This window comes from Pygocentrus nattereri, chromosome 13, assembly GCF_015220715.1.
Source record: "Pygocentrus nattereri isolate fPygNat1 chromosome 13, fPygNat1.pri, whole genome shotgun sequence".
NCBI classification, from domain to species: Eukaryota; Metazoa; Chordata; class Actinopteri; order Characiformes; family Serrasalmidae; genus Pygocentrus; species Pygocentrus nattereri.
In genome coordinates this window covers 20,403-46,432 of record NC_051223.1, presented here as the reverse complement: position 1 = coordinate 46,432, position 26,030 = coordinate 20,403, and the positions used below count along the sequence as shown (strand labels likewise).

The following is a 26,030-nucleotide window of genomic DNA, read 5'->3' as shown; positions in this document are numbered from 1 at the left end:
GTTGGCTTTAAATTAAAAATGGCCATATATTTTTCAAAAAACAATAAGATTTCTCAGATTCAAGATTTGATTTGTTGTCTTTGTACTATCTTCTATAAAATATAGGGCTTAAACAGGGTTGCATTCTGTTTACATATTGTTGTGTGGAGTGTGAAGAATCTTTTATAATTTTAAAAACCTCAACATAATGTATGGTTCTGGAAAGAATCCTTTCATTGTTATAGAACCATTAAAATTATGTGACTGTTCTTTTGGACCACTTTTTCTTTCTAACGGCTTTTTCCTCCCATGTTTCTGGTACTTTTATGTTTGAGTGCAAGAACATATGAGGGAAATATGAAAGAGTGCAAATGCAACCACTGTGGTCTGATGCATGATGTAAGATGTTTGTACACACTATGTGTGTGTGTGTGTATGTGTATCTATCTATCTATCTATCTATCTATCTATCTATCTATCAGAAGAAGAAGAAGAAGAAATACTTGGCTTTAGAAAAGGGAAGAACAAGTCATGGATAAGCAATAACAGCTGGAAACTTATTGAGGAGAGGAGGAACATCAAGAACACATTAAGTTATAAATTAAATATTTAGAAAATCGTTTTTTGACATTTATGAATCAATTCAGAATTGTTCACCTCTGCATTGCGATGTATCTAAGAATCAAATTTTTCCTGCACCCCTAGTCTCAGCCTTGTTCAGTTAATTCACATGGAAGCCTCTCTAGCTGTAACATGTTCTTCTCTTTTCTCTACAAGTGAATTACAAAATACTGCTGATCAACAGATCTTACAAAAAGATAATTCTATCACTGCTTTTTTGTGAATACTTGTGGTTGCTAAGGAAACAAGAGATGGATTTATACAGGGATGAAGCTCACAAAGAGATGGATAACACTGAAAGTGGCCCAAGAGATAAGCTGTAAATAACAGACTGAGGTTTCAACATTGAGGAAATGGCTAACATTTAGTATGCTTGCAAAACAGTTTGTGTTGATGGAAGCTAACTGGTGAAGTATGTGTTTAAGAAACTGAGATGTCATTCTGAGATGTCATGGATGTACAATTATGTCAATTTCTGTATTATGGGCCCAAAAAATAAGATTTTTCATTGCATCATGTTCCAGTGCATTACACCGGATCGGTCGTGTCCGTCTACTTCACACTTCAGTACACGCACCTACCACACAGTGGCGCTTCAGTCGCTCTGAACTGTTGACAATTGGAACACGTCGAGGGGGCGATGTATGCAAACTGGCAGAATAGAAAGCGCAGTCTATTTTAAAAAACATCTCTAATTACGGTTTCCCCTCACTGATGCCATAATTGTATTGTTGCATGTGTTCTTACGACTCACACATCCTGCAAACACATGCAGAAAAAGTCAACAGAAAATGTCTTGGCAGCGGTGGGATTCGAACCCACGCCATCGAAATGACTGGAGCCTAAATCCAGCGCCTTAGACCACTCGGCCACGCTACCGCCGTAGCGCAGAGCGGCTTGGCTTCACCAAAACGTGCAGGGGCCGGACTGTTCTTCAGCACATTGACTGGTGTAAGATGCTTTAATTCACGCTAACAATTGTTGCGACATTAACTTTTACTAAGCCTCTCAATTTGTCTTGTTTTTCGAGAGTTTTTAACTACATCTTTAACGGAGCTCACACACTGACGTGGCACTTTACCTAACCTACGTTATTAAGCGCGAGCCAACGTAACATAAGCTAGGTAATCGGCCAATATAATCAGTTTGGTTTATTTTTTTACAAAGTCAACACTAATCGAAGAGCCGTGCCGCCCAATACACTATTATATGTTCATCCCTTGAGTTGACCATTGGCAGGTATGTTTTGCGGGTGCTTTGCTGGACCTACGAACCCGTGTTGTTTGTGGGCGTGTGCGGTACGTGCGCTCCGTGCACTCCGAGTATGGCGCTGTGGACAGGCTGTTCCTTAAACGATCTGCACTACTGCGCTCATTGGGACCTCTGGTGGTCTCCTAGTGCTGACCACCATTACTCTCGCCCGAATGTGATCCAACATGCAGTATCGTGTTCATGCATCTTAACGTGGTTTAATACTCATAAACATAAAAGGAGGCTAGAGAAATGCAACAGTGGGGCTTAAAACCATTTCTGCGTAAACTCCAGAAGAACTGAATCCGCAGAGGGCGCAAACGGGGCCTGTGCGGCGTGATGTGGGCTAATGTTACTCGCCCGCCCCGCTCCGTCACAAACGGAAGCAGCAGCGCTGAGCTGCGGGTGGAGGAGCACACGTTGCACGTTTTGTTGAGGCGAGCGCATTTTCAGGGATAACGAGGCTGTGGGGCTGAAATATCCTTCGAAACAACTACCTCAAACCTGGAAAGAAGAAAAGAGGCAGAAGGAACGCCGCCTGTGAACGGCATGCCTTGCCAGAACTAGCTTGTTTTATTTAAACGGAAGGTATGTTCGCTCAGCTCTGCTGCTCGGTTCTAACGGGAGGCGTATTCTGTTCCGAAGCTGCAGACTAACCGTCCTAAAGGCGCTTCAGTGGCGTCGGTCAGCCGCGAGCACCGAGCAGCTGTCTGGGTCTTGCTGGCACAGGCGCTATGCGGAGTTCTTCAGGCACAAATCTGTACGAAGCTCCAGGGAGCTGACTGTTCGAATATTCCCGTTCCAGCTTAAATGGTGCAACAGTTTAATTGGTATTTAAGGTGGAACGGGACGATTCGAGCGAGAAGCTGGCGAATAGAAAGCCTCCAGTATGTAGCTAGCTAATCTGCAAAATAGGCAGGGCAGCGGCTAAGCTAACGCTTTAGTTAAACTAATGTAACTTTAAAAATGAATTAATTTTAATGTAGAAAGTTAAACCGTCACAGGAGCAGACTAGCTAGATTCACTGTCATTGATTGTCTTATTTGGTTCGCCTAACTTGAGCTTGTTTGTTCTTCATGTGATGTTTTTTTTTTCGCGTGTCCCTTTCAGCTCAACAAAAACTGCAGGTTCCCACTTCGGCATGATGGCTGATGACGAGCTGATGTTCAGCATGGAGGAGGTTGGCAGCCTCAAAAGGAGTTCTGGGGTTAGAACTGTGCACTTTGGAAATTCCAGCTCAGTTGATGATGATGAGGATGACTTCTACATCTGCCCCATCACTGATGACCCCGCCAGTCCTGCCAAGGAAGTCTGCAATTACCTAAAGAACATCGCCAACAGCAGACCGCTCTCTAATTCACTGCCCAGGAACTCCTTCACCTACAAGGTGGGTGTCGTTGTGGATGTGCAGTTGTCAGTGCATGTCCTGCGAATTAGACGTGGGCAATAGAGCAACGATGTAATATCACAACACTTTAACCAGTGTTTACTGAGCACAGCATGTCATGATTCTTACACTGTAAAATACAAAGAAGTTCTATGGTAGAAAAGCACACTGACATTTTCCCATGATAACTATAATTATATTACTGTCGCCCAGCCCATGAGAAGTTGAGCTCATACAATTCTATATTTATAGCTGCTTGGCCTACATTTGTTATATAATAGCAAATATGTTCTTGTCAGAAATAACAAGGTGGACTGCCCTGTTTACATAACACTTTACTGGACAAAAGAGCTTTGTTGTCAGCTTGTGGACATAATATTGAGTTTCATTTTATTGTTGCTTGGAGGTATTTCAACAGCTGCAATCCTAAAGTACTTGTGTTTTTCATACAATACTGGTCTTAATGATGCACCTTCTCCTGTACAACCTCTCTGCCATATAAGGAGAAGGAGCTCTGTCTGAAACACGTGGTGATATGGTGATCAGCAGCTGCTTCTAAACCTCTTTTAAAGACTAGGAAGCAATGACACAGTGTTATCTCTGTGACCTACATTTAGATAAGCAAGACTGGCATTTTTTTTCTTAACACACTTGATGCGTGCTGTGGCATATGGCATCCTACTTCTGAATTTGGACATTGATGGGGTGCTTTTTAGCACTCTTGTGCTGTGCATGCAAACCACATCTTTACAGATTCTGGTTTGGTCCACTTTCACTGATCTAGGTTTGATGTGTAAAGTAAACGCTTATGTAATTTTAGCATCAAAGTCTTTTATCCAAACAGAGCCACTGTAATGTTTTGTCTCTCTAACTGTCCACTGTATCTACTTCCCTTCCTCCCCCATCCATTCAGAACAAAAATGAAACAGAGCCAGAGGTGCAATCGGTCAGGTTTGGTTCTTTAACTGAGAAAGGTCGGGTATGTTTATCATTTCAAGTTTCAGTTTTCTGTCTTACTCTGTGCTGCTTACCTCTTTCTTTTCCCTTTCTCATTACTCCACTCTTACTCTGGCTTCCTGCAGTCATGGTGCATGCCTTTCCTTTACTGTAGGAGTTTCATCCCCCCTTCTGTCAGTCATCTGTCGTTCCTGCTCAGTGTTTCAGAAGCGTGCTCGTTATTATTCTGAAAATAATATGATTTTTAAAAAAAATTATACATAAGAAACTAATTTATGTAGCTTTAGCCAAGCAATAGATTTAAAGCAGATTTCCACAGTTTTTTCAAATGTTCTTTATAGTGAAGTGGTTAAGATGTAAAGTCAGTAAGACTAATTTGATGTAAAATTCTCTGTACTGAAGAAAAGTACACAATCAGTATTGTAGTAATGGAAACCAGACACAAAACACCAAGCTAACAAGTAACAACTTTAACAGCGTAATGAACGGCTCCCGAGCTTTTCAACAGCAGCGCGGTCAGCAGGTCGCTTAATAGTTTTACAATAAGGTTTTGGCCTTAAAATCTGCCCATGGAGGAGAGGAACATGCAGGGTGTTGTTGTTTAAAATAGTCCTCAAATGTATTTCTTTAGATTTACTAATGTTTTACCATTATCACGTATTGCATTATTAAACATGGATAGGTTCACTGCTCGTTTTGAATAGTAAATGAGATGAGACATGTTGATTCTTGGCCTCTCTCACCAACATTGTATGGAAATCTGAGGCAGTAATTTTCTCCTTAATGCATTGTTTCATATTAAACCACTCAAAATTATTTTGTGTACATCTCAACAACTGAATTATGCTGAATGTTGAAAATGTCAAATATCCCTTAAATAAAACTTGCGTATTGTAGCTTAGTAACAGATTAAAAAAGATTTTAAATAATTATAATAATAAAATAAGATGTTAATGGTAATACCTGTTCTTATTGGAAAATATACAAACTGAGGAACGTGCCTTCTAGCTTGTGTTCTCTGTATTTAGGGGGCACATGTGCATCTACACGTACTCACTGTACAGCCAAGGCATTCCAAATTGCTAAATATAGGCTACTCTGCCAGAGTATGAAAGACATGCCTGCTATTCCATGATGTAGTGTTGGATACAAAACCAGATTTGCATTACCAGTAATACTTGTTTATCACTGCTTATTTTAAAAAGTACTCTTATAATGCGTCATGTATGCAACTTGACACCAGTCATATGAGGCTTCCAGTGTCGCACTCCGTTTCTCTGGCTTCCAAGTTTTATGTTTGTCTAAAGATGTAATCTGTGATGGGGCAGGTAATAATATTCAGGAACTACAGTGCAACTGGTTCCTAGTATCTTTCACAGAAAAATAAACTTGACACAATTCCCCTACAATTTCCCCTAACCTCAGAAATAGTTGATGGGCTACTGTGTGTTTGTTAACAAAGTTTGCAGTGAAACTTTTTGGCTAATATAATAAAAGTCTGTGTCACCCAGAAACATTTTTTATTATTTAGTCACATAACCCTTTCAGATCCAGCAAAGCACACTGTGGACAAGAAAACATGTCTTGGATATGGGGAATAAACTTTATTTTCCGGTGAACTTATTCTTTATTTTCGTGAATAAATTCCTTATTTTTAAGGAAACAAAGTTCATAACTGCCCATTTAGTTATTTCACTGTTGATTCACAGTTTATCTTTGCATTGACTTTTCCACTGGATTGTACCATACCTCACTTGTTGCTTCCCATGCCTTTCTGTTCCCTTCTCCTTTTATTCCATTATTTTGAGCATTTGCTATTTAAATCTTACACTGTAAAGGGAAGAACATCAGTTACAGGAGGTAAGGGTATTGGGAGTGCTTGTGTAGGAGAGATCTAGAGGGTTTTGTTTTTTCAGGGAAGATAAAATCTTTTCACTTTTTTCTCTCTATCATAGGCCACTTGGAAACATGCTATTGAAAAAGCAAGAGCAATGCCAGACCCCTGGGCTGAGTTCCATTTGGAAGATGTTGAGACTGAGCCCTGCATTAGATACAGGTTTGTAGCTGTGTATTGCTTTGTTTGCTGTACATAAAATAACACTAGCAGTGCTGGTTTCTAGTTTAAGGCCTAGTATTTAGGCCATATACATAACATACATACATTTAGGATAAGCGACTTGGAAATTGTGTGAGTACTTTCTGGGCTGCTCTTTTATACCCAGTCATATTACTGCCCTGTTGTCAATCAAGCATTACACAACTTTACCAGCCTCTTGTTGCCCCTGTCTCTGAACGTTTTTGGAACGTGTTGTTGGCATCAAACATTCCTCAGCTTCAGCATTTCAAGTGATGTCTTTGTCAGGGCTTAAATTATTTGCACGTTGTTGCATTTTGTTACATTTATTTACATTTAGCATTTTTGTTTATTTATGTTTGGTCATTTTTACCACATTAAAGTGGATATTGGTGATGGATTCCAGTTTCACACCACCTAAATAATTTTGAACAACTTGGATGTGGATTTATGTTCTATTTTAAAAATGACTAACTTAATTCCTGTACAGTCTTGTACATCCAGTATATGTGCCATATGCATGCACGTATGCAGTAGCAGGTGTTTTGCTCCTTATGGGATGCTCCACATGATACAGAGTGTTCTGGGAGGAGAAATGTGCACACTTTACGTGTGTAAAGATCAGTCCTGTGCTAGCAGGGCTGTGCCTGTCAGTGGTCCTCCCATGTCTTCTCTTTGATTGATGCCATAAGGCACATAAGGCTGGGGTGTGATGCATGTTAAATGTGCTCTTAACCTAAAGGTTTTTTTTTTAATTTTTAAAGTTTGTACTCCTGATTGGCACTGAAATAATTAACTGAGCATTAAAGGGCCTATATCATGGAAACCTGATTTTTTTTTTCTTGCTTTTAAAGTAAGATTTTAACATATATAAGCATAATTTTTAAAATGTACTATTTACTCCTTGGTCCATGTAGTCCTTGTATGGAAATGGTTTTTGATTTCTTTGTGATGTCACTAAACCAGTGCACTTACATATATGCACCTATTCTGTCTGCAGCTGTTTAGCCCAGAGAAATTACATGTAGTTTGTTTACCTGGTCTGCTTTTGAATGAGGCATAATGCAGGGTAGCCAATCAGGATAGTAATTTACATATAGAAGTCTTTACAGAGAGTAACAACAATGATTTAAACACTAAGAAAAAAGTGGCAGACATAAATAATAATGCCCTTTAATTTTGCACTTCTAACGAGTAAATGGTGAGAATCAGTTTGACTAATAGACTCGGTCACCTTCTAGGTACAATGCCATTACTGGTGGATGGGCCCAGGACCAAGTGTTTATTAAGATGTCCTCTCAGGTATTATTTCGCCTTCACAAGCACACAGCTACTTAGACACATTGGTGTAAAAGATGTTGACTGTACACAGTATAATACATTTTTCATTCATTATTCAGAGTTTAAAAATAAAAAAAAAAATTCTTTTACAGCCCTTTGGAAAGGGAGCCATGAGAGAATGCTACCGAGCGTAAGTGGTATAAAAATTCACTCTCATGTATGTTCCCTAACCCTCAGGAAAGCGTTCCACACATTTTTCATCTTGGTGATTACACTGACCTTTTTGTGTATGAATTCCTTTTGTAGGTGAGATAGCAATGAGCTGAAATGAGCTTTGAGCTCTAAAATATGCTCAGCTTTGTTCAGTCTAGGGGGTTGTACCCTTTTGTAGCATTGCAGGAGAATTCTAATGATTTTCCAAAATGGCTGCATAATTAGATCATTATAATGTAGAAAAGTAATTCAGAGTGGTTTGATGTGAAACGCTCTTTTTGAGACAAACCTACAGTTCAATGCCTCTAAAGGCTCCCTCCCCAAAAAGTTATTACACCACAGGACACATTTGATTTCAGGTGTCACTCTAACATGAGTTGTGCCACTTTGTGCTCTCAGATTAGTTTGTTTTCTAAACGTGTGTGATTTGAACACCGGTAAGCTGAAACTGAGGTGTGTGGCGCTTTTGGCCTTTTAGCTAAGTAGGCACTAGTTCAGCTAGCAGGCTACGGCTACAAACACCACAGAAGAACTTTGACTTTTCACGTTGTTGTTCCAACACCAGTCACTGAGTTTTGCTTGTATAGGTGTTTTCTGTGTTTGTGACATGTGACAGCAGAGCACCAGTCAGTTGCAATTGATGTTACTGTGTGGCACAGATAGGATCTGTAGCCTGTTTGACAAAGAAATGTTAAATTAGAAAATAGGCTACAGATACAAACACCAAAGATTTTTTACTTTCGCATTCCTGTCCAACCAGCAACAGTTGCTCGACTTCACTCTCTCAGATTTGAGGCATCATCGTTATAAGCTTTTTTCATTCATTCTGGTGTTTATTGAAAGTGAATTGCGCTGCATTTGCTAATTTGGTGCAAACTGAACTTCATTTCCACAAGATATGATTACCCTTGCACCAGAGTAACCTGGGACTAATGTTTGATTTATAATAAGCAAAAAGTTGGCATAATCTTTACTGTCAAAGGGAGTGTAAAGTTCCTAAAAGTACTGATGTGGCAGATTTGTACAGGACTGAAATCGCTGAGAGAACTGGTAGTAATACCGGTTGTGTTGGTATAACGTTTAACTTCTGTAAACAGGCTGAGTCACTGTGCTGCTTCCTCATCTTTGGTTTTAAGTTGTTCTTTAGGCCAGAAATGCGCTGCAAACGATCGGCCCTTCTGTCCAAACTCAGCTGCGTTCTAAAATGTCACGACGCAAGCGCGAGCTGCAATCTGAGCGTCACCCCAAGGGGTGCTATGACGATAGCCAAGCCTTTTCAAGCGGTCTTGTGCTGCCAGTGTGCTTCTCAGCTGCCGTAGCATATGACCACTTAAAGTCTCACGCAGAGACGGCCTAAAATAAGATTTAACTATGGCGTTTCCAATCCAAGAGAAGCGGTAAAGCAGCTCCCCGCAGCACTGAGTGGTTTAAAAGCCGCGGTGAGTTTGTACAGAAGGGCCGATTGCTCACGGTTGCGTGAGTATACCGTGGAGTATGTTTCAGGCCTTACACTCATCTGCAGCGTTTTGATAATAAGTACTGTCCCTTTGCAGAAAGAAGTTGTCAAACTTCTCTCACAGCAGCAACTGGAAATCTGCGTCAAATTATGTGGCTAAGCAGTACATGGAGACTGTGGGCAGAGATGTGTATTTTGAGGATGTCCGGTTACAGATGGAAGCTAAATTATGGGGTGAGGAGTACAATCGCCACAGGCCTCCCAAACAGGTACATCTTTCATTAGATGTTTAAAACTTTGCTTCCAGGGGAGAAAGATACAAACTGTTTATTTTATGTTGTGTTTGGCCTCTTTCTGTTCACTGTCAGGTGGACATTATGCAGATGTGTGTTGTGGAAATGACCTCTCGTCCAGGGAAGCCTGTTTACCACCTGGAGCACTATATTGAGGGTCAATATATCAAATACAACTCCAACTCTGGCTTCGTAAGGGATGATAATATACGTCTCACACCACAGGTACAGTCATTGAGGATGCTCATTCAGAAAGTAAAATTACTAGTGATTTACAGCACCAAACAAATTTCCAGAATTTGGAAAACAAATTTCTATTGTTTTATAATAAAGCTGTTTGTTAAAAAAAAAAAGTTATCTGTAAACATTGATAAAGTTTACAATGCAAATTAGTTCTGTCTCAAATTCTCCATTAAAAATAAATCAATTGAGTAGGAGAGAGGGACCATGCTACATTCTAGAGAAAGAAGTCAGAATTCTTCAGTGATGGCTTTAAAATCTCCATAAATAAAATGGTTTTGAATAAGAAACTTGATGGTTGAAACTTTATTTCAGCCTTGAGATGACTATGCTGTGATGTGAAGCATTTTTTAAAATAAAAAAACACATTACACCACGTTCCAAATTATTATGCAAATTGGATTGAAGTGTCATAAAGATGAATTTTTTTTGTTTCTCACTTAAACTCATGGATGGTATTGTGTCTCAGGGCTCTTTGGATCACTGAAATCAATCTCAGACACCTGTGATAATTAGTTTGCCAGGTGAGCCCAATTAAAGGAAAACTACTTAAGAAGGATGTTCCACATTATTGAGCAGGCCACAGGTTTCAAGCAACATGGGAAAGAATATATGAAAGAAGGTATGAAAACATTAGATATTTCACGAAAACTTAAGCGTGATCATCGCACTGTGAAGAGATTTGTGGCTGATTCAGAGCACAGACGGGGTTCTGCAGATAAAGGCAGAATGAGGAAGGTTTCTGCCAGGCAAGTTCATCGGATTAAGAGAGCAGCTGCTAAAATGCCATTACAAACCAGCAAACAGGTATTTAAAGCTGCTGGTTCCTCTGGAGTCCCGCGAACCTCAAGGTGTAGGATCCTTCAAAGGCTTGCTGTGGTGCCTAAACATACTATTCGGCCAGTGCTCACAAGCAGAAACGGTTGCAGTGGCCCAGACATACATGAAGACTAATTTCCATACAGTCTTGTTTACTGATGAGTGTCGTGCAACCCTGGATGGAGTAGTGGATGTTTGGTGGATGGCCACCATGTCCCAACAAGGCTGCGACATCAGCAAGGAGGTGGCGGAGTCATGTTTTGGGCTGGGATCATGGGGAGAGAGCTGGTAAGCCCCTTTAGGGTCCCTTAAGGTGTGAAAATGACCTCGACGAAGTATATAGAGTTTCTGAAAATTTCACTTTCTTCCATGGTACAAAAAGAAGAACCGTGATCACCTTCATGCAAGACAATGCACCATCTCATGCTGCAAAGAATACCTCTGTGTCATTGGCTGCTATGGGCATAAAAGGAGAGAAACTCATGGTGTGGCCACCATCTTCCCCTGACCTATAGAGAACCTTTGGAGTATCAAGCAAAAGATCTATGAGGGTGGGAGGCAGTTCACATCAAAACAGCAGCTCTGGGAGGCTATGCTGACATCCTGCAAAGAAATTCAAACAGAAACTCTCCAAAAACTCCCAAGTTCAATGGATGCAAGAATTGTGAAGGTGATATCAAGGAAGGGTTCCTATGTTAACATGTAACTTGGCCTGTTAGGATGTTTTTGATTGAAATAGCTTTTGATTTCAGTGAATGTGACCTCCTAATGCTGCAAATTCAACAAATGACCATTTTCAGTTCTTTACAACCTACATTTACATTTATGGCATTTAGCAGACGCTCTTATCCAGAGCGACTTACAAAAGTGCTTGTCATTACTTCATAATATCTCATGTTAATAAAGGTCGACATAATTTTAAAGAGCTTTGCTCTAAATTGCTACCTGAAGTAGCAATTTCAGGTACCTATAAAATGTTTTGAAACTCTGCTGTGCTTAATAATTAGGAACTGTGCATTTTGAGTTATTTTTTCCAAGAATATACTGTTATCATTGAGAGGTTTGTTCAATAAAATTACATTTATACTCTAACGGATGATGACTTTTATTATACTGACTCATTTGCATCGACCATTTAGGAAAATCAGGGAAAAATATTATTTGCATAATAATTTGGAACATGGTGTAAATCACTCAATGACTTTATTACAACGCAATTAGTACATTTTGAAAAATTGGTGAAATTCCTTTTTTAGGCCAAGTTTAAAACAAAACTAAGCGAAATAACTATATAAATGTGTAGAGCAAATAAAACTTTATATTATATAAATATTTTATATTTGCTGAGAAGGTAATGTTGCATTTTAGCTCTGAACTCTGGGTGAGAATGGATTCAGAACCGGTCTTAGAGTTCTTGAAATACAACACAATAGATTGCGCTTCTTTCTGAGGTAGATAGATGTATAAATGCATTTCATGAAGCTGGGATTGAAACGTGACCTCTATGATTAGGCATTCAGCCACTTCACCTTTGAGCGCTCTGGACACCAGCTGATAGTTGTGGACATTCAGGGAGTTGGTGACCTCTACACAGACCCTCAGATACATACAGAGAAGGGCACCGACTTCGGGGATGGCAACTTGGGTATTTATCTACATCTTTTTTGCAGAATTTCTCAATTTTATGTGCATGCTCTATTTTACAAAAAGAGCTTCTGTACTGTCCTGTCAGGAGATTGATTGAGCTTTATAGTTAAATGAGTGTGAATGTAGCTATAATATTCTAATTGTTTTTGCATGCCTTTGTATGTGTCTCTAAGGTGTACGCGGCATGGCCCTTTTCTTCCACTCTCACCTGTGTAACAAGATCTGCAAGAGTATGGGCCTCACACCTTTCGACATGTCCCCTGCAGAAAGCACTCAGCTGGATTGCACCAACAAGCTGCTAGTTAGTCCTGTATCACTTACTGTTTGTTCACCAACAGAACCACCATAAAAAAACAGGGAAAAATTCGTTCTCATGTGCTCAGTTTGTAAAGCCAGTGAATGTGGTATAGTATGTCACTGACCTTCCAAAAACTTTATTAATAATGCAAGATGCTCTATTTAGCAGCGATGCACTGATGTGGGAATTGTGGGCCGATGTTGATGTCTGATATTTTTCATGTATGTATCTGCCATTGTTAATGCATAAATGTTTTTAGGAATAATCATTACATCTACCTGGATTAGCACTGCACTACAAAGACCTAAAATATTTAGTTGTATAGGATTACAAATGTAGTAAATATAATAAAATGCAGATATTTTAGCGCAGTAGCCCAGCGTCACCTAAACTTTCTGCTCTTCTAGCATAACATGCATTGTCTTAAAATGTCAGTCATATCTAAATATCTGTCGTCAATATATTTTTAGCAGTTATCTACAGATACCAATATGATCCTGATTTAATCATGTGTCTCTACGTTTAAACTTTATTCTCTGACATAGGGATGGGTAATATGTTGTTAAAATTCATGAGATTTACAATGGTGTGAAAGTGTTTGCCCCTTCCTGATTTCTTATTCTTTTGCATGTTTGTAACATTTAAATGTTTCAGGTCACCAAACAAATTTAAATATTAGACAAAGATAACACAAGTAAACACAAAATGCAGTTTATAAATGAAGGTCTTTATTATTAAGGGAAAAAAAAATCCAAATCTACAGGCCCCTGTGTGGAAAAAGTGATTGCCCCTAAAACTAATAACTGGTTGGGCCACACTTAGCAGCAACAACTGCAGTCAAATGTTTGCAATAACTGGCAATTCATCTTTTACAGCACTGTGGAGGAATTTTGGCCCTCTCGTTTTTGTAGAATTGTTGTACTTCAGCCACATTTCTGAGCATGAACTGCTTTTTTAAGGTCATGCCACAGCATCTCAATCGGATTCAGGTCAGGACTTTGACTAGGCCACTCTAAAGTCTTAGTTTTGTTTTTCTTAAGCCATTCAGAGGTGGCCGTGATTGTGTGTTTTGGATCATTATCCTGCTGCAGAACCCAAGTGAGCTTCAGCTTGAGGTCACGAACAGATGGCTGGATATTCTCCTTAAGGATTTTTTGGTAGACAGCAGAATTCATGGTTCCATTTACCACAGCAAGTCTTCCAGGCCGTGAAGCAGCAAAACAGCCCCAGACCATCACACTACTGCCACCATATTTTACTGTTGGTAAGAAAAGTTTCAAAAGTTTAAAAAAGTTTCAAAAGTTTCAAAAAGTTCAACTTTTGTCTTGTATTCAAAGTATTCACCCAAAAGTCTTGGGGATCATCAAGTTGTTTTCTGGCAAAACAGTGGTTTTCATCTCGGAACTTGTAGGCCATGTAGGCCATTTTTGCCTCATCTCTTTCTTATGGTGGGCAAGTGAGGCCTGTAGTTCTTTGGATGTTGTGAGGTCTTTTGTGATGAGTCGTCGCTGCGCTCTTGGGGTAATTTTGGTGGCTGGGTCCAGGGAAGGTTCACAGCTGTTCCATGTTTTCACCATTTGTGAGTCCCAAAGCTTTATAAATGGCTTTATAACCTTTTCCAAACTGATGGATCTAAACGACTTTGTTTCTCATTTGTTCCTGAAAATCACTTTTCCCCACAGGGTCCTGTAGGTTTGGATTTCTTTTTCCCTTAATAATAAAGACTTTGATTTATAAACTGCATTTTTTGTTTTACTTGTTATCTTTGTCTAATGTTTAAATTTGTTTGGTGATCTGAAACATTTAAGTGTGGATGGATGGATGGATGGATGGAAACATGAAAAAGAATAAGAAATCAGGAAAGGAACAAACACTTTTTCACACCACTGTATTGTGTGTTCTTGCTGGACATGGGCAGCTGTCAGCTAAGACCATGCTTCGTGGCTGTGAGGAACAGTGCGGTTCTCCACGGGTGCGGACTACCTCCCTCAGCCGTATGCCACCTATCCTATCCCAACTTTCAGAGACCTCTTCAGCTGATGAGAACATTAGTGATGTAGATTCTATTCCCTGCTCTCCTTTGAGTCTGGGCCTCTCTGCAGACCGTTCACCAAAAGGTAAAGACTCACAATGATTATTAGTTAATTATGACACTTTTTAGAAAACACACCAACCCTACCAATCACTCTATTGACCCGCCAGCCCCTGTCCCCAGCCCCGTCAACCTCATGAAGCCCTGCTGTCAACCCTCTCAACCATGTCAACTACACAAACTCCTCTCTTTAACCATGTCAACCCCAGAAACCCCTTTCCCCAACCCTATAAACCTCACAATCCCCTCTCACCAACCCTGTCAACCCCCTCTCCCCATCCTATCAGTAGCCCTAACCCATCACCCCCCAACACCCCAGACCTCAATATGCAACCGTGACATAAATGCAAAGCAGCTAAATCTGTGCTGACTGAAATTAATCTTGCTGATATAGCCATCATTTACCATCATTGTATATTTTTAATGTTGCCTAAAAATTCTATTGTTCCTTTGCAGTTTGGTCATTCTTGAATGACATGAGCGAAACAGACATGGATCAGAAGGTAGGAATTTGAAGAGCTTTACTCTATAAATATCATTTTTGATAAACAGTATTAGTTTAATGTAACATCACAACGCCTGTTAGCTGAAGCTGAAATTATATTTCAATCCCAGTCTTCAGAGAATGGAGGAGACAGTGGTTACCCAAGTGAAAGACGCAGTGAGGGAGACCTAGGCGAACACAATGACCGGGTATTTAATTCTTTTCGCATGCTACATTTGAATAATCATATGTGTGTGCGAAGTAAGTACATTCACTTTTATACTGGATTGCTATGTGAACGAGTATTGGTATTGCTGCTATTAGTATTATTTATTATTAGTATTTTTTTAGGTTGTTAATCTATTAGTTCAGTGTACACACAATTCTACCAGATGTGAGCTTGGTTGTACAGATACAACGCTACAGATATGGTGCATGGCACTTAATAAAGTAGCTTCAGCTAGAAGAAAGTACTGTAAATAAGCTAGTGTTTCTAAAAATCATGATCAGTACATCCCTAATATATAAGTATGTGACTTTCAGTGATTAAATTTTTTTTTTTATATATATATATATATGTGTAATATATATTTTGCATTAGTGTTTTTTCTGTTCTTTTCTAAGTACAGAGAAATGGTTCAACATTATTATCTGTAGTGATTGACTGTAAGCTCCAGAGGTGGCAGATGGAGATTAGGTTAGAGAACAGCTGGTGACAACTGCAGTGAAATAGACTTTGGGACTCTTCAGATTTGTAACTTTAGGTCTCATCCCCACCTTGTAGTTTCGGCCTGTCTACAGCAGACATTACTCTGAATCGGATGAAGACAGTGTTCGTCGGGTAAATATAGCTAATGCTTTTTTTCTAGTCTACCCATAATCACTTAATCCAGTATGCTGCCATTTCCCTTCTCATTCCTTTCTCACACTGATCCTTAGGTGTTTCTAGTTTTACCACTACCTGGATTACAAATAATCTCTAATGTTCATTAGTCTCACCCTCCTCTCACCTTCCTCGGCAGAAAGCGGTGGTTAATGCCAGCAAGCTGTCCGTTACTGTTAACAGCCCTGACTGTCACACGGTGATTTTCTGCATGCACCATGATTAGCATTGCTCTCTGTTCAGAACATGTGTGTTATTGCTGAATCAGTAGCAAAAGTTAAGTCCGTCAAGTCTTGCTTACCCTTTCTCTGACCCATTCTTCCTTGCATGTTGGTAGGTTGATAAATTCACTTTCTAATAATGCAGCATTGACAGTTTGATTTTTGTTGATGTATTTATTTATTTTTTGGATTTTTGAGATTATAGTATTTGCTTGTTGTACTGCATGGAAGCTTCAGCTGGGCTGTTTATTAAGAAAAAAAAACATTTTCTGGCCTTCGGATTAATTAAGAGAGAATTTGAATCAAAAGGGCAACTGCAGTTTTACTGTAAATCCAAGTTGGCTTTGTGTTCATGTTCTTTTCTTTTTAGAGGCATTTTTTCCAGCATGTTAGAGTAATGCACAAATAAGGACACTTTGCCAGATTTTATAAATTTTGTAGGACATTACAGGCTTTTCCTAAATAAGCATAAATAATTATGGTTTCTCAATTTCTGCATATTTGTCATTCTGTCATATGAAATATTTTAATGTTAAATGGCTCACTCTTGAGAAACTTGATTCCTTTACAGCGGTGATGATAGGAATCAATTGTATTGCCTACAGATATAGACATTTTATTCACTATCCAAAATCTAGTATTTGTTTTTTGTCTGCCTTATAATGTCCTCCATGTTTTTCCATAAATATTAGAAAAAAATAGTTTTATGCCATAACTTTCTCAATACCAAGCATCATGCAGTGTATCTGTAACCATTCAATGTAATGATGTTCTATAATGTAGCTGTCAGAGGCATTTGGACATTTAGTTCCTGTCACCACCACTATGAGCAATTCTTATTCTTTAAGTTTCGCTAGAATGCAGCATCTCCAAAGAAAACTGTATGAATTACTTTTTTGCAAATCTTAAGGATATAATTATGCAGAGATTTTGAAAAATCTACAGAATTACCCTTTAATTCCCCATCTGTTGTGCTGTTTTTCCCCATAATTTAATTTCAGCATCGCTGTGCATGCATGACAGCTACTGCTTCTTTCCAAACTGTTGGCAGCACTGCATAGTCACTGATGCAGTGTATGTGTATCTGCACTAAGGACCCAGGCCTGAGGAATGCCTCAACTGGAGAGCTATGATATTGCATTCCCAGCGAATATAATGCCTTTAAATACAGTAAATTGTACAGCTTTGAATCCCTGACATTAGGGCTCACCTATGCACTGCTGAGAAGCTTCATTTATCATACATATATCAACAGCATCTGTTCTTTACAGATTCTATACATCAGTGCTAATATGTGTGCTTTACATTTCAGCTGACTGAGGAAAAATGGAGTTTCTTCCACTCTTCTCGTGCTCATATTCACAGACCCTCCTGCGTGGCGGTAGAGGTGGAGAGACTGAACTCCCTGTTTCTTGAAAGGAAAATTGGCCAGTCTGTTTTGGGCAAAGTAGAGTGCTTTTATTTACACACGTATTGTGTATCACATACATACATACATATATGATATATGACATACTTGACAATATGTTGACAATAATAGGATGTTTGCCTTGAATGCATACAAAAACATACATATTAGGTTCTAAATTTCTGACCTTAGAATGATCCAATTTGGTTTTGGTTCTTTAGGACATGGTCATCACTATGAATTTCACCACAATGCCCTTTGTTGTAATTACTTTGGTACGATCTAGAACTATTTTTAAAAGTGTAAGATAAATTGTGACTGGAGGAACTATTTCATCTGATAATCTTAAAAGTGTTGTCAAAGTTTACATGTTTTACAAGCATGTTCAATTATTAATACCACATACTTTTGTAATGCCATTTTTTATTGACTTTAATTATTTATTGAGTTTAATCATTCAAACAATTTATATTAGTGCAGGCTGAAGACCAGCTGCTCACTGGCTATTGCTAACTATTGTGACTCTGTGACTGTAGCCCTTTCATTAATTGCTAAAAATATGTGTATAGGTAGTGACCATTCTTAATGTTACACACTGATTTTTAGACTAGAGCTCTTTCAGTAGTGACAAGCCATTTTTTTAACTGAACTTCAGTAGAGACTGGCTGCAGACATGCAGTCTGACAGATACAGTCTCAGCCCCAGAGACATCACATGCGCATGCGCTCTCTGCCATAATGGCAGAAGCAGCCCAACAAAGCATTAACTTTTGGCTGCTTATGCTTAGGGAAATCATCACTTAATTAATTTTTTGCCCATAACATTGCAAGAGAATTATATTTAATGCACCTCCCTGTTAAAAAATTCCCAGTTGGAAGCAAAACCATCAGGTTTTATTCCTTACTGCCCTGCAAACCCAGTTATGTTGTGACACCGTACTGTTTTGGTGACCATAACTTTCTCTGCTTGGTGATTTTCTACGTTGTCACAACGTTGAACTGTAATTCCTCAGAAAGTTGTCTGGCAACTTCCTAAGAGCTTGTGACGGCGTTAATGAGACAGCTAAAATAATCTTTTGACTGTATGTTGTCACAACCTCTTAGAATCCTTTATAAGTTCTGTTTTAATCAATATTACAGTTTTGATAACTGTTAGTAATCATCTTCAATATGGCTTTCATGAGTGTCAACAGTAGCCTATTTGTTTTTTCTGTGAACAAACCCAACATTCATGTCTTATTAGTATGGCAAAGTTAATGTGTAATGCTTGTTGCCCAGCATTGTGGTTTGATGTTTTTTCTTGTAAAGCTGACAAAAAAAAAAAACACTCGTGGCAGAGCGTACACTGCCGTCATTAATGGGCTGGCGGTGCATGTCAGGCTGAGAGTGTGTGTCTGGAGCCAGACCCTTCTCAAAGTTTATTTAATTTAAAAACTGAACACAGGGGCTCCCGAGTGGCGCAATCGACTAAGCGTTGGCCCTATCATCAGGAGATGAGAAGTAGAGAAATGCGACTAATTGCAATGAACTACACACACAAAAAATAGATTAACTGTGATTTAATGATGTTAATCATTTGATGGTCCTAAATATTATCGTAATTCTAACAATCGAAAATTAGTGTGATTGAGTTGGCTAATTGAATTATTACACCAAGTACAATTACACAATGTGAATACTCTGCTTCAAAAGTTTTGACGAAACTCTGTTTGCGCCTGATCAGGTGCATCTAGCAATGGTCCGGTACCATGAGGCAGGCCGATTCTGTGAGAAAGATGCACCATGGGATCAGGATTCTGCTATGTATCATTTGGAAAGGGCTGCCATGTGTGGAGAATTAGAGGCTATTGTAGCCCTTGGCCAATGTTACTTGCAGCTGCCACATCACGTTCTCCCAGAGATCAAACTAGAGGTACTTTCTTACCCATGTTTTCCCTTAAAGCCAGATTCACTTTTTTTTTTTTTTTTTCTTTTCTAATCTAGTCCACTTTCTTTTTGTTCCCATTTGTAACACTGGACTCAGGACAGTATGGAGAACAGGAAGAAGGGCTTCAATCTGTTACTTCAGGCTGCTGAGGCTGGAGACAGGCCCAGTATGACGTTAGTGGCCAGAGCATTTGACACAGGCAACAGCCTCCCACCTGACAGGTGCGAAAGAACTGGACTTTGCTACTTAAATGAGTACTCAAGTATTTTTCAAGTATTGTACTACTCAATTACACAATAACTTAAATGCATTTTCCTGTTTTTAGAGAAGAGAACCGGTTGAATAGAAACTCACGGTAGCAACCTTTGGGCAGCTGCTGAATAAACAATTGAAATACATGAGTAATTAATAACATAAACTTTACAGGTCTTAGAATGAGACAGACATGAGAGAAAATCTTGCAAAACAAGTTTTTACGAAGTTTTATCTCACTTTGAAACAGTGGAGCTACACAATTTTGGTTGCATTGACTTTCTTTAAGGTTTTCTACTATCTGTGTCAATCAGACAGGACCCTATGAAAACTGCCTGCACCATGACACTAATAATGTATTATTATAGATTATGTGTTCAGTGTAACTCTTCTTGCCCAACAGTGTATGGTTTGCTGTTTTTCTTCATAAAACTGACAAAAAACACTCGTGGCAGAGCGTGCACTGCCGTCATTAATAGGCTGGCGGTGCATGTCAGGCTGAGTGTGTTTTTCTGGAGCCAGACCCTTCTCAAAGTTTATTTAATTTAAAAATTGAACACAAGGGGGCTCTTGAGTGGCACAGCGATCTAAGCGTTGGCCCTATCATCAGGAGATGAGAAGTAGAGAAATGCGACTAATTGCAATGAACAGAAAACACTAGATTTAATTATTTTAATAATTTGATGGTCCTAAATATTATCGTAATTCTACCAGAAAATTAGTGTGATTGCGTTGGCTAATTAAATTATTACACCAAGTACAATTACACAATGTGAATACTCAGCTTCAAAAGTTTTGATGAAACCCTGTTTGATCAGATTCATCTAGCAATGGTCTGGTACCATGAGGCAGGCCGATTCTGTGAGAAAGATGCACCATGGGATCAGGATTGTGCTGTGTATCATTTGGAAAGGGCTGCCATGTGTGGAGAATTAGAGGCTATTGTAGCCCTTGGCCAATGTTACTTGCAGCTGCCACATCACGTTCTCCCAGAGATCAAATAAATATAAAGTATTAATTATAAATATAAATTACTTATAAAGTAATGACTACTGTGTTTCCAATGTACAGTACTCAAGACTGGAAGGAAGCAGTGCGCTGGTACGACTGCGTTCTAAATATGACCGACTATGATGAGGGAGGAGAATTTGATGGTATGCATGATGAGCCACGTTATCTTCTGCTGGCACGCGAGGCTGAGATGTATCAACAGGGAGGATTCAACCTGGATGCGGATCCTCAGAGAGCGGGTAAGCATAACAGAAATGAGCTAATCAGTCAGAAAAAAATTTATAATGATTTGCAGTGGGTATTTCCTCTAAGTAGACAAGTGGACCAAAACATGCCTACAAAATGTCCCCACCGCTTAATGGTCAATGAAGCCCCTCATTGTTGGGGCCAAACATTCAGACCTGTACCGTTGTCCTGTGCGTCACACATGGACATGTGGAGAATATGGGGAAAGATAAGGTGATCTGACTTTTTATACCAAATTTCTGTAGACTAGTGCCTCTGGTTTCTCTCAAACATGTAAGAGGCTTATGCACTGCAGTCTGGTTATAATAGCTCTCTCTTTCTTGTTGTGGAGGGGCTATTCAGACTGATCACGCCCTGCGTTCATTTTGAGGTACCTGAGGAAATGTTCGTTTTCTGTTTTTCTTTATGCTAGTGCGAAATTCAAATGCCACTGTTCCTGTTGAAACAGTAGTCATTTGAGCTGTCTTTATGACTGAAGCTTCTGCCATCTGCGTCTCAATAATAAAAAAGCTTTCAGAGATACTTAGATCTTTTACGCTTGCCATTTTGACCTGCTTGCTAGCATGGTAGTAACTGCTTAAATGTAGTGCAGTTCACCTCTCTGGAAGCATCTGCACTCATGTTTGACTCATTTATTCCGATTTTTTCATTAATTTGTCATCTACATGTATATAAAAGACTTAATATTTGACTTTAATGCAAGCAGTTGATCAACTAAACATAAATTCAGCTTTTAAATGCAATGTGTATTAATTTGACCTTACAGTCTTAGGATTTTCATAATGTTCTTAATGACTTCTGGTGTTCTTAATAACTGTCACATTTGTCTTAATTAAATTTTGCTGGCTGTTTTAAAAAAGCGTTCAGCTGTAGTTTCATATATATTGTGCTGTCTGGGACTTATAAGTGAACTGAACTGATTACACAAATTGCAACAGTAAATTGTTACTGCTTTTAATCCGATTTAATTTAATGAATACCAATTAGCAGCTGCTAGCTCATTTTGTTTAAAACAAAAGATAATTCTCATGCCTTTTTTGTGATGAGTAAAATTATAATATATAAAAATTATATAAGGTTTTCCAACAGACATGCTCTTTCCTTTGTAGGTGATCTGTTCACTGAAGCAGCTGATGCTGCCATGGAGGCAATGAAAGGCAGACTGGCTAATCAATACTACATGAAGGCTGAGGAGGCTTGGTCTGCAATGGAAGAGTAGAGGAAATGGTTTGATCTTCCAAGACTCTTAACATTTTCTATTTAGCTCTTTGGGATATGTTTACATGGTCTTTTACACATCTTTCAATATGCTGTGATGTCCTTTTTATATGTAGCTGCCGTAAAGCAGCTGCACACAAGTGCTTCTGTCAGTACTTGGAGTTTGTGCATTTTTGGCAAGTTATAAATTCACACCACTGCAAGGAAAAACAAGGAACAAAAAATCCACACAAAAACACTTTAGTAAGTAACATAGCAATGGCAGTAACATCGTTCACTGTGTTTAAAACCCCCCTTTTCTCATATGTTTTTTATTATGGTGATATAAAATCCTGCGACCATGAGAATTGGTCTAGAAAGTGTGTGTGTGTGTGTGTGATAATAATTAGCAAACCATGTAGTCAGCTTTACACCAGGTTTATAGCGCAGATATAAATTAAAGCATAAAACTGTCTCTCACAGAGAGCTGTAGTACACAATGACTTGTTTTTGAGGTTGGTCAGTAGAGTGTGTGTGTATATATTTATCAAGCACCAGCATGAAGCATACAAATAACTTGAGCACCAACAGCTCAAATGTTACATTATTCTAAAATAATGTAAGAATTTTTATATATATATATATATATATATATATATATAAAACCCCCACAAACAGGATCTTATGAATGCATATATAAATATACTATATCCAAGATGCTGTTTTATTTAACTAGATCAGGACCACATTTCTTGACGGATACCTAACCCACATCTACAGTAATGGATAAATAATTTACTTAAGTATTCACAGTTAAACATGCGTAGTAAAAAATGTTTTACTGGAATATTTTTAAAAGCTTCAATTGTCCAATTAACCAGCTGCCGTAAGCCAGGGTTAAGGTGGTGCAACAGCAGAAGTAAGGAAATCTTGGTCATCACTTTAAGGTATTGTTTATTTTGCACTCTGAGGTAGTAGTTGGTGGTATCCATTATACAATTTGAAATTGTTTCTATTTTAAGTTGTGGCATAATTGTTATACCAGTATATATGTGTTATACCACAAATAACTGCACATAACATGATGTGCAAAACTTTCGGTCATCTTTCCAATGAAAATGCAGCAGTCCTGCAATCACCTGCCATTCATTTCATCTGAATGAATCCGCTTTGTTTTTAGAGACAGCATGCGTAAATGAATGACCAGTGTTTTGGGGTTAGCCTTCGCTGAGCTTTGCCAAACTGCAGCCTTGTAGAATGTTAAAATATTTCAGATTTTGTTTAAAAATGGTTAAACATGAAGTGACATCAGATAATAGTAAATAACTGTTAACCTATAGAAATAGGTTTACTTAAACATTTTAAATTATTTTATTTGAAATTAGTTTTAATATCATGATATACATATTTTAAATATACATTTTTTTAACATTCGACAAGGCTGCAGTTTGGCAAAGCTCAGCTAAGGCTAACCCCAAAAGACTGGTCATTCATTTACGCATGTAAAAGTAGAGGAGGCAGTAGATAGGGGAAGATGGAGGCAGATGATCCACTGTGACGACTCCTAAAGGGAGCAGCTGAAAGAAGAAGAAGAAGACCATGATATACATATTTGACCATACTGCCCACTACTACTGTGGAGAAAACAAGCCAGTATCAAGGCTGTACAATAATAGAAGTGTTAAGAAGCATTAGTCATCACTTTCTAGCATTCTGATTTTGAACTTGAGGCTGTGCTTTGTGAAATACCATGCTGATGTCAAAACATGATCAATTTCAAAGCCCACTCCAACACACTAAAAACAAGGGGCAAGGCAACAGATAAAGAGTGAATGATGTAATTGGCAGTGCTATCTTTGATGACCTGAGTACAGTCTTTCCTGGTCTCAACAGTGGCTTGCCTGTTTTTGTTTCAATGGGGTGTGCCTTCTGAATTTGGCTTATGAAAGCAAATGGCTGTATAACAAAAAATACATAAAAGTGAGATAATAAAAGTTTAAAGGACTGCAGTGGTATGCTCCACTCCACTGACCTGATGTGTATAATTCCAAACATATTTCAAAAGGTAATTTGGTTCTTATGATATAAACAAAGTTATTTAGAGTGCTCTGAAACATGCCATTATAGGAAAATGTGCCAAGTTGGAGTCAGATTGTCCATATCAGCGCTTTCAAGAGGTTAATGCCTCTAAAAGCTCCTTCACAGAAAGTTCATACATGAAATGTTGAAGAATTTGCCGCATAATGCCTAAAACAGTTTTATGTTAGGTTTGAGAACACTGACATAAAACTTATTTTTTAAACTTATAGGCAGAGTCCTCAAAGAAAATGGATTTCAGTCTGTTTTAACAACATGACATTTAAAACCTCTGAAGACACATGTAGGACCACTGGTCATTTTGGACAATAAATACTGTATTTGTATGGTAGCCATGACAATTCCAGATTCCTCTCACCGCTGTAAAGCAATCAGTGTCTGTACATTTCTCTACAATGCACTGTTCAACATCAGGCCACTCTGAACCACATTGTTTACATGGTGGAGATATTTTGGGGGGAAAAATGGAATTTCCCTTAATAGAACACAAGAATTGAATGCACTTTTACAAATAACATCATGGTAGTGGTTGTGTTTGGTGAACTGGTAAAAATGTGTGCTTTTGGTTTTCTAAAACAGTTTTACATTGTAAAGATAAAATGTAAAGCTAATATGATGCAGACATTGTTTTATGTTGTTAACACTGGCAGTTTCTTTCACCAGTGAAAGTGGTTCCAGCAGTGTAAAATGGCATTAAATCTAAACTTCTGTCATTGTGTGTGTATTCGGCAATTGACAGCAAGTTTTTTTTTTTTTTTTTTTTTTTTTTTTTTTTTTTTTTTTTTAATTTATTTTTTTTTTACCAAGACTCCTGTTCATGGATAAAACGCCTTAAAACCATCAGGCTATCGGTCAATATGGTACTGTAGCTCTGAGCAGTTTTTAAAAGCCATTTCCTTGCCAACAAATTGTACTAACTTTATAGAGCTGTCTGGCATTTTGTGGCTCAGTAGCACCTTTTTCTCACAAATGAACAGAAAATGATGTAAGAACGGAACAGAAAAAGTAACCCCTTTTTTGCATTATCCACATAACTTATAGCAAAAGAGGTAGTTGACATGGTTTTAACATGCTTCCCTTTTCAATAATTAAAATCGCTGCATACATTGCATTTTTGCTTGATAAACCTGTGTCAGTTAAGTGGTCTCTGGTCATTGAACATGACTGACTGACTGCTGTGTGTTTTTGTGTTTTTTTTTGTCACCCTTTGTACAACTTAAAGCATTTGAAGCAAAAAATGACATGAACATGTTTGAGTAAACATGGTGCTGTATATATTTTCTTTTATGAACTGTATACAATAAAATTGATTTAATTTTAATACCTGTTCTCTCTGTGCAGTGTCCCTTTTCCCCTTTCCAAATCACTCTTTAACTTAAGACTTAAATGGAAATTACATTTTTGCAGATCTAAATGGTTAAAATGTAAACAAAATCATTGACAGTGAAACTGAATAGCTCATTATTAGTGGATAGGGCAAGATGGAGGCAGATGATCCGCTGTGGCGACCCCTAAAGGGAGCAGCCGAAAGAAGAAGAGGTATGGTGTCTGCTGATAGAAGCCAGGGTGCTCATTTAAGGTCTGTTTGCCCCAGACCACCTTCCCTGCGTGCTGTCCTAGTGGACCCAGAGAGGCTGAATACTTACCTCCTGCCCAACTGACCCTTTGTTAACATCACTAGGTTGCCCAGGTCGGCC

At 38.5% G+C, this 26,030-nt stretch overlaps 1 protein-coding gene and 1 non-coding gene across 8 annotated transcripts; one reads left to right on the top strand and one right to left on the bottom strand.

The window, feature by feature from the left end:
- Window positions 1-1,397: 1,397 nt before the first annotated feature.
- trnal-uag lies at window positions 1,398-1,479 on the bottom strand. Its single transcript has one exon. It is a non-coding gene; the product is annotated as a tRNA-Leu (tRNA).
- eef2k (eukaryotic elongation factor 2 kinase) lies at window positions 1,408-25,654 on the top strand. Of its 7 annotated transcripts, none has more exons than XM_017684237.2 (20): window positions 1,408-1,551; window positions 2,962-3,238; window positions 4,152-4,217; window positions 6,151-6,251; window positions 7,511-7,571; window positions 7,703-7,740; window positions 9,317-9,488; window positions 9,588-9,737; window positions 12,084-12,216; window positions 12,392-12,519; window positions 14,435-14,633; window positions 15,065-15,111; window positions 15,224-15,301; window positions 15,877-15,933; window positions 16,115-16,174; window positions 17,509-17,643; window positions 19,327-19,515; window positions 19,627-19,751; window positions 20,854-21,032; window positions 22,149-25,654. In XM_017684237.2, exons 2-20 carry the CDS (start codon window positions 2,993-2,995, stop codon window positions 22,256-22,258), a joined length of 2,274 nt encoding a protein of 757 aa, XP_017539726.1. In that variant the 5' UTR covers window positions 1,408-1,551; window positions 2,962-2,992; the 3' UTR covers window positions 22,259-25,654. The 7 variants fall into 7 exon arrangements, 6 of the variants coding, with proteins under 6 accessions (XP_017539726.1, XP_017539725.1, XP_037399932.1 ...); XM_017684236.2 differs by lacking the exon at window positions 1,408-1,551 and adding an exon at window positions 1,999-2,439; XM_037544035.1 differs by lacking the exon at window positions 1,408-1,551 and adding an exon at window positions 2,571-2,611.
- Window positions 25,655-26,030: the final 376 nt, after the last annotated feature.

Excerpts from the sequence above, each read along its gene's own strand:
- eef2k (XM_037544035.1), top strand. The coding sequence starts at position 2,586 with ATGCGGAGTTCTTCAGGCACAAATCT. Across the intron at positions 7,572-7,702 it reads TTATTAAGATGTCCTCTCAG|CCCTTTGGAAAGGGAGCCAT; the intron begins GTATTATTTCGC and ends ATTCTTTTACAG. Across the intron at positions 7,741-9,316 it reads ATGAGAGAATGCTACCGAGC|AAAGAAGTTGTCAAACTTCT; the intron begins GTAAGTGGTATA and ends GTCCCTTTGCAG.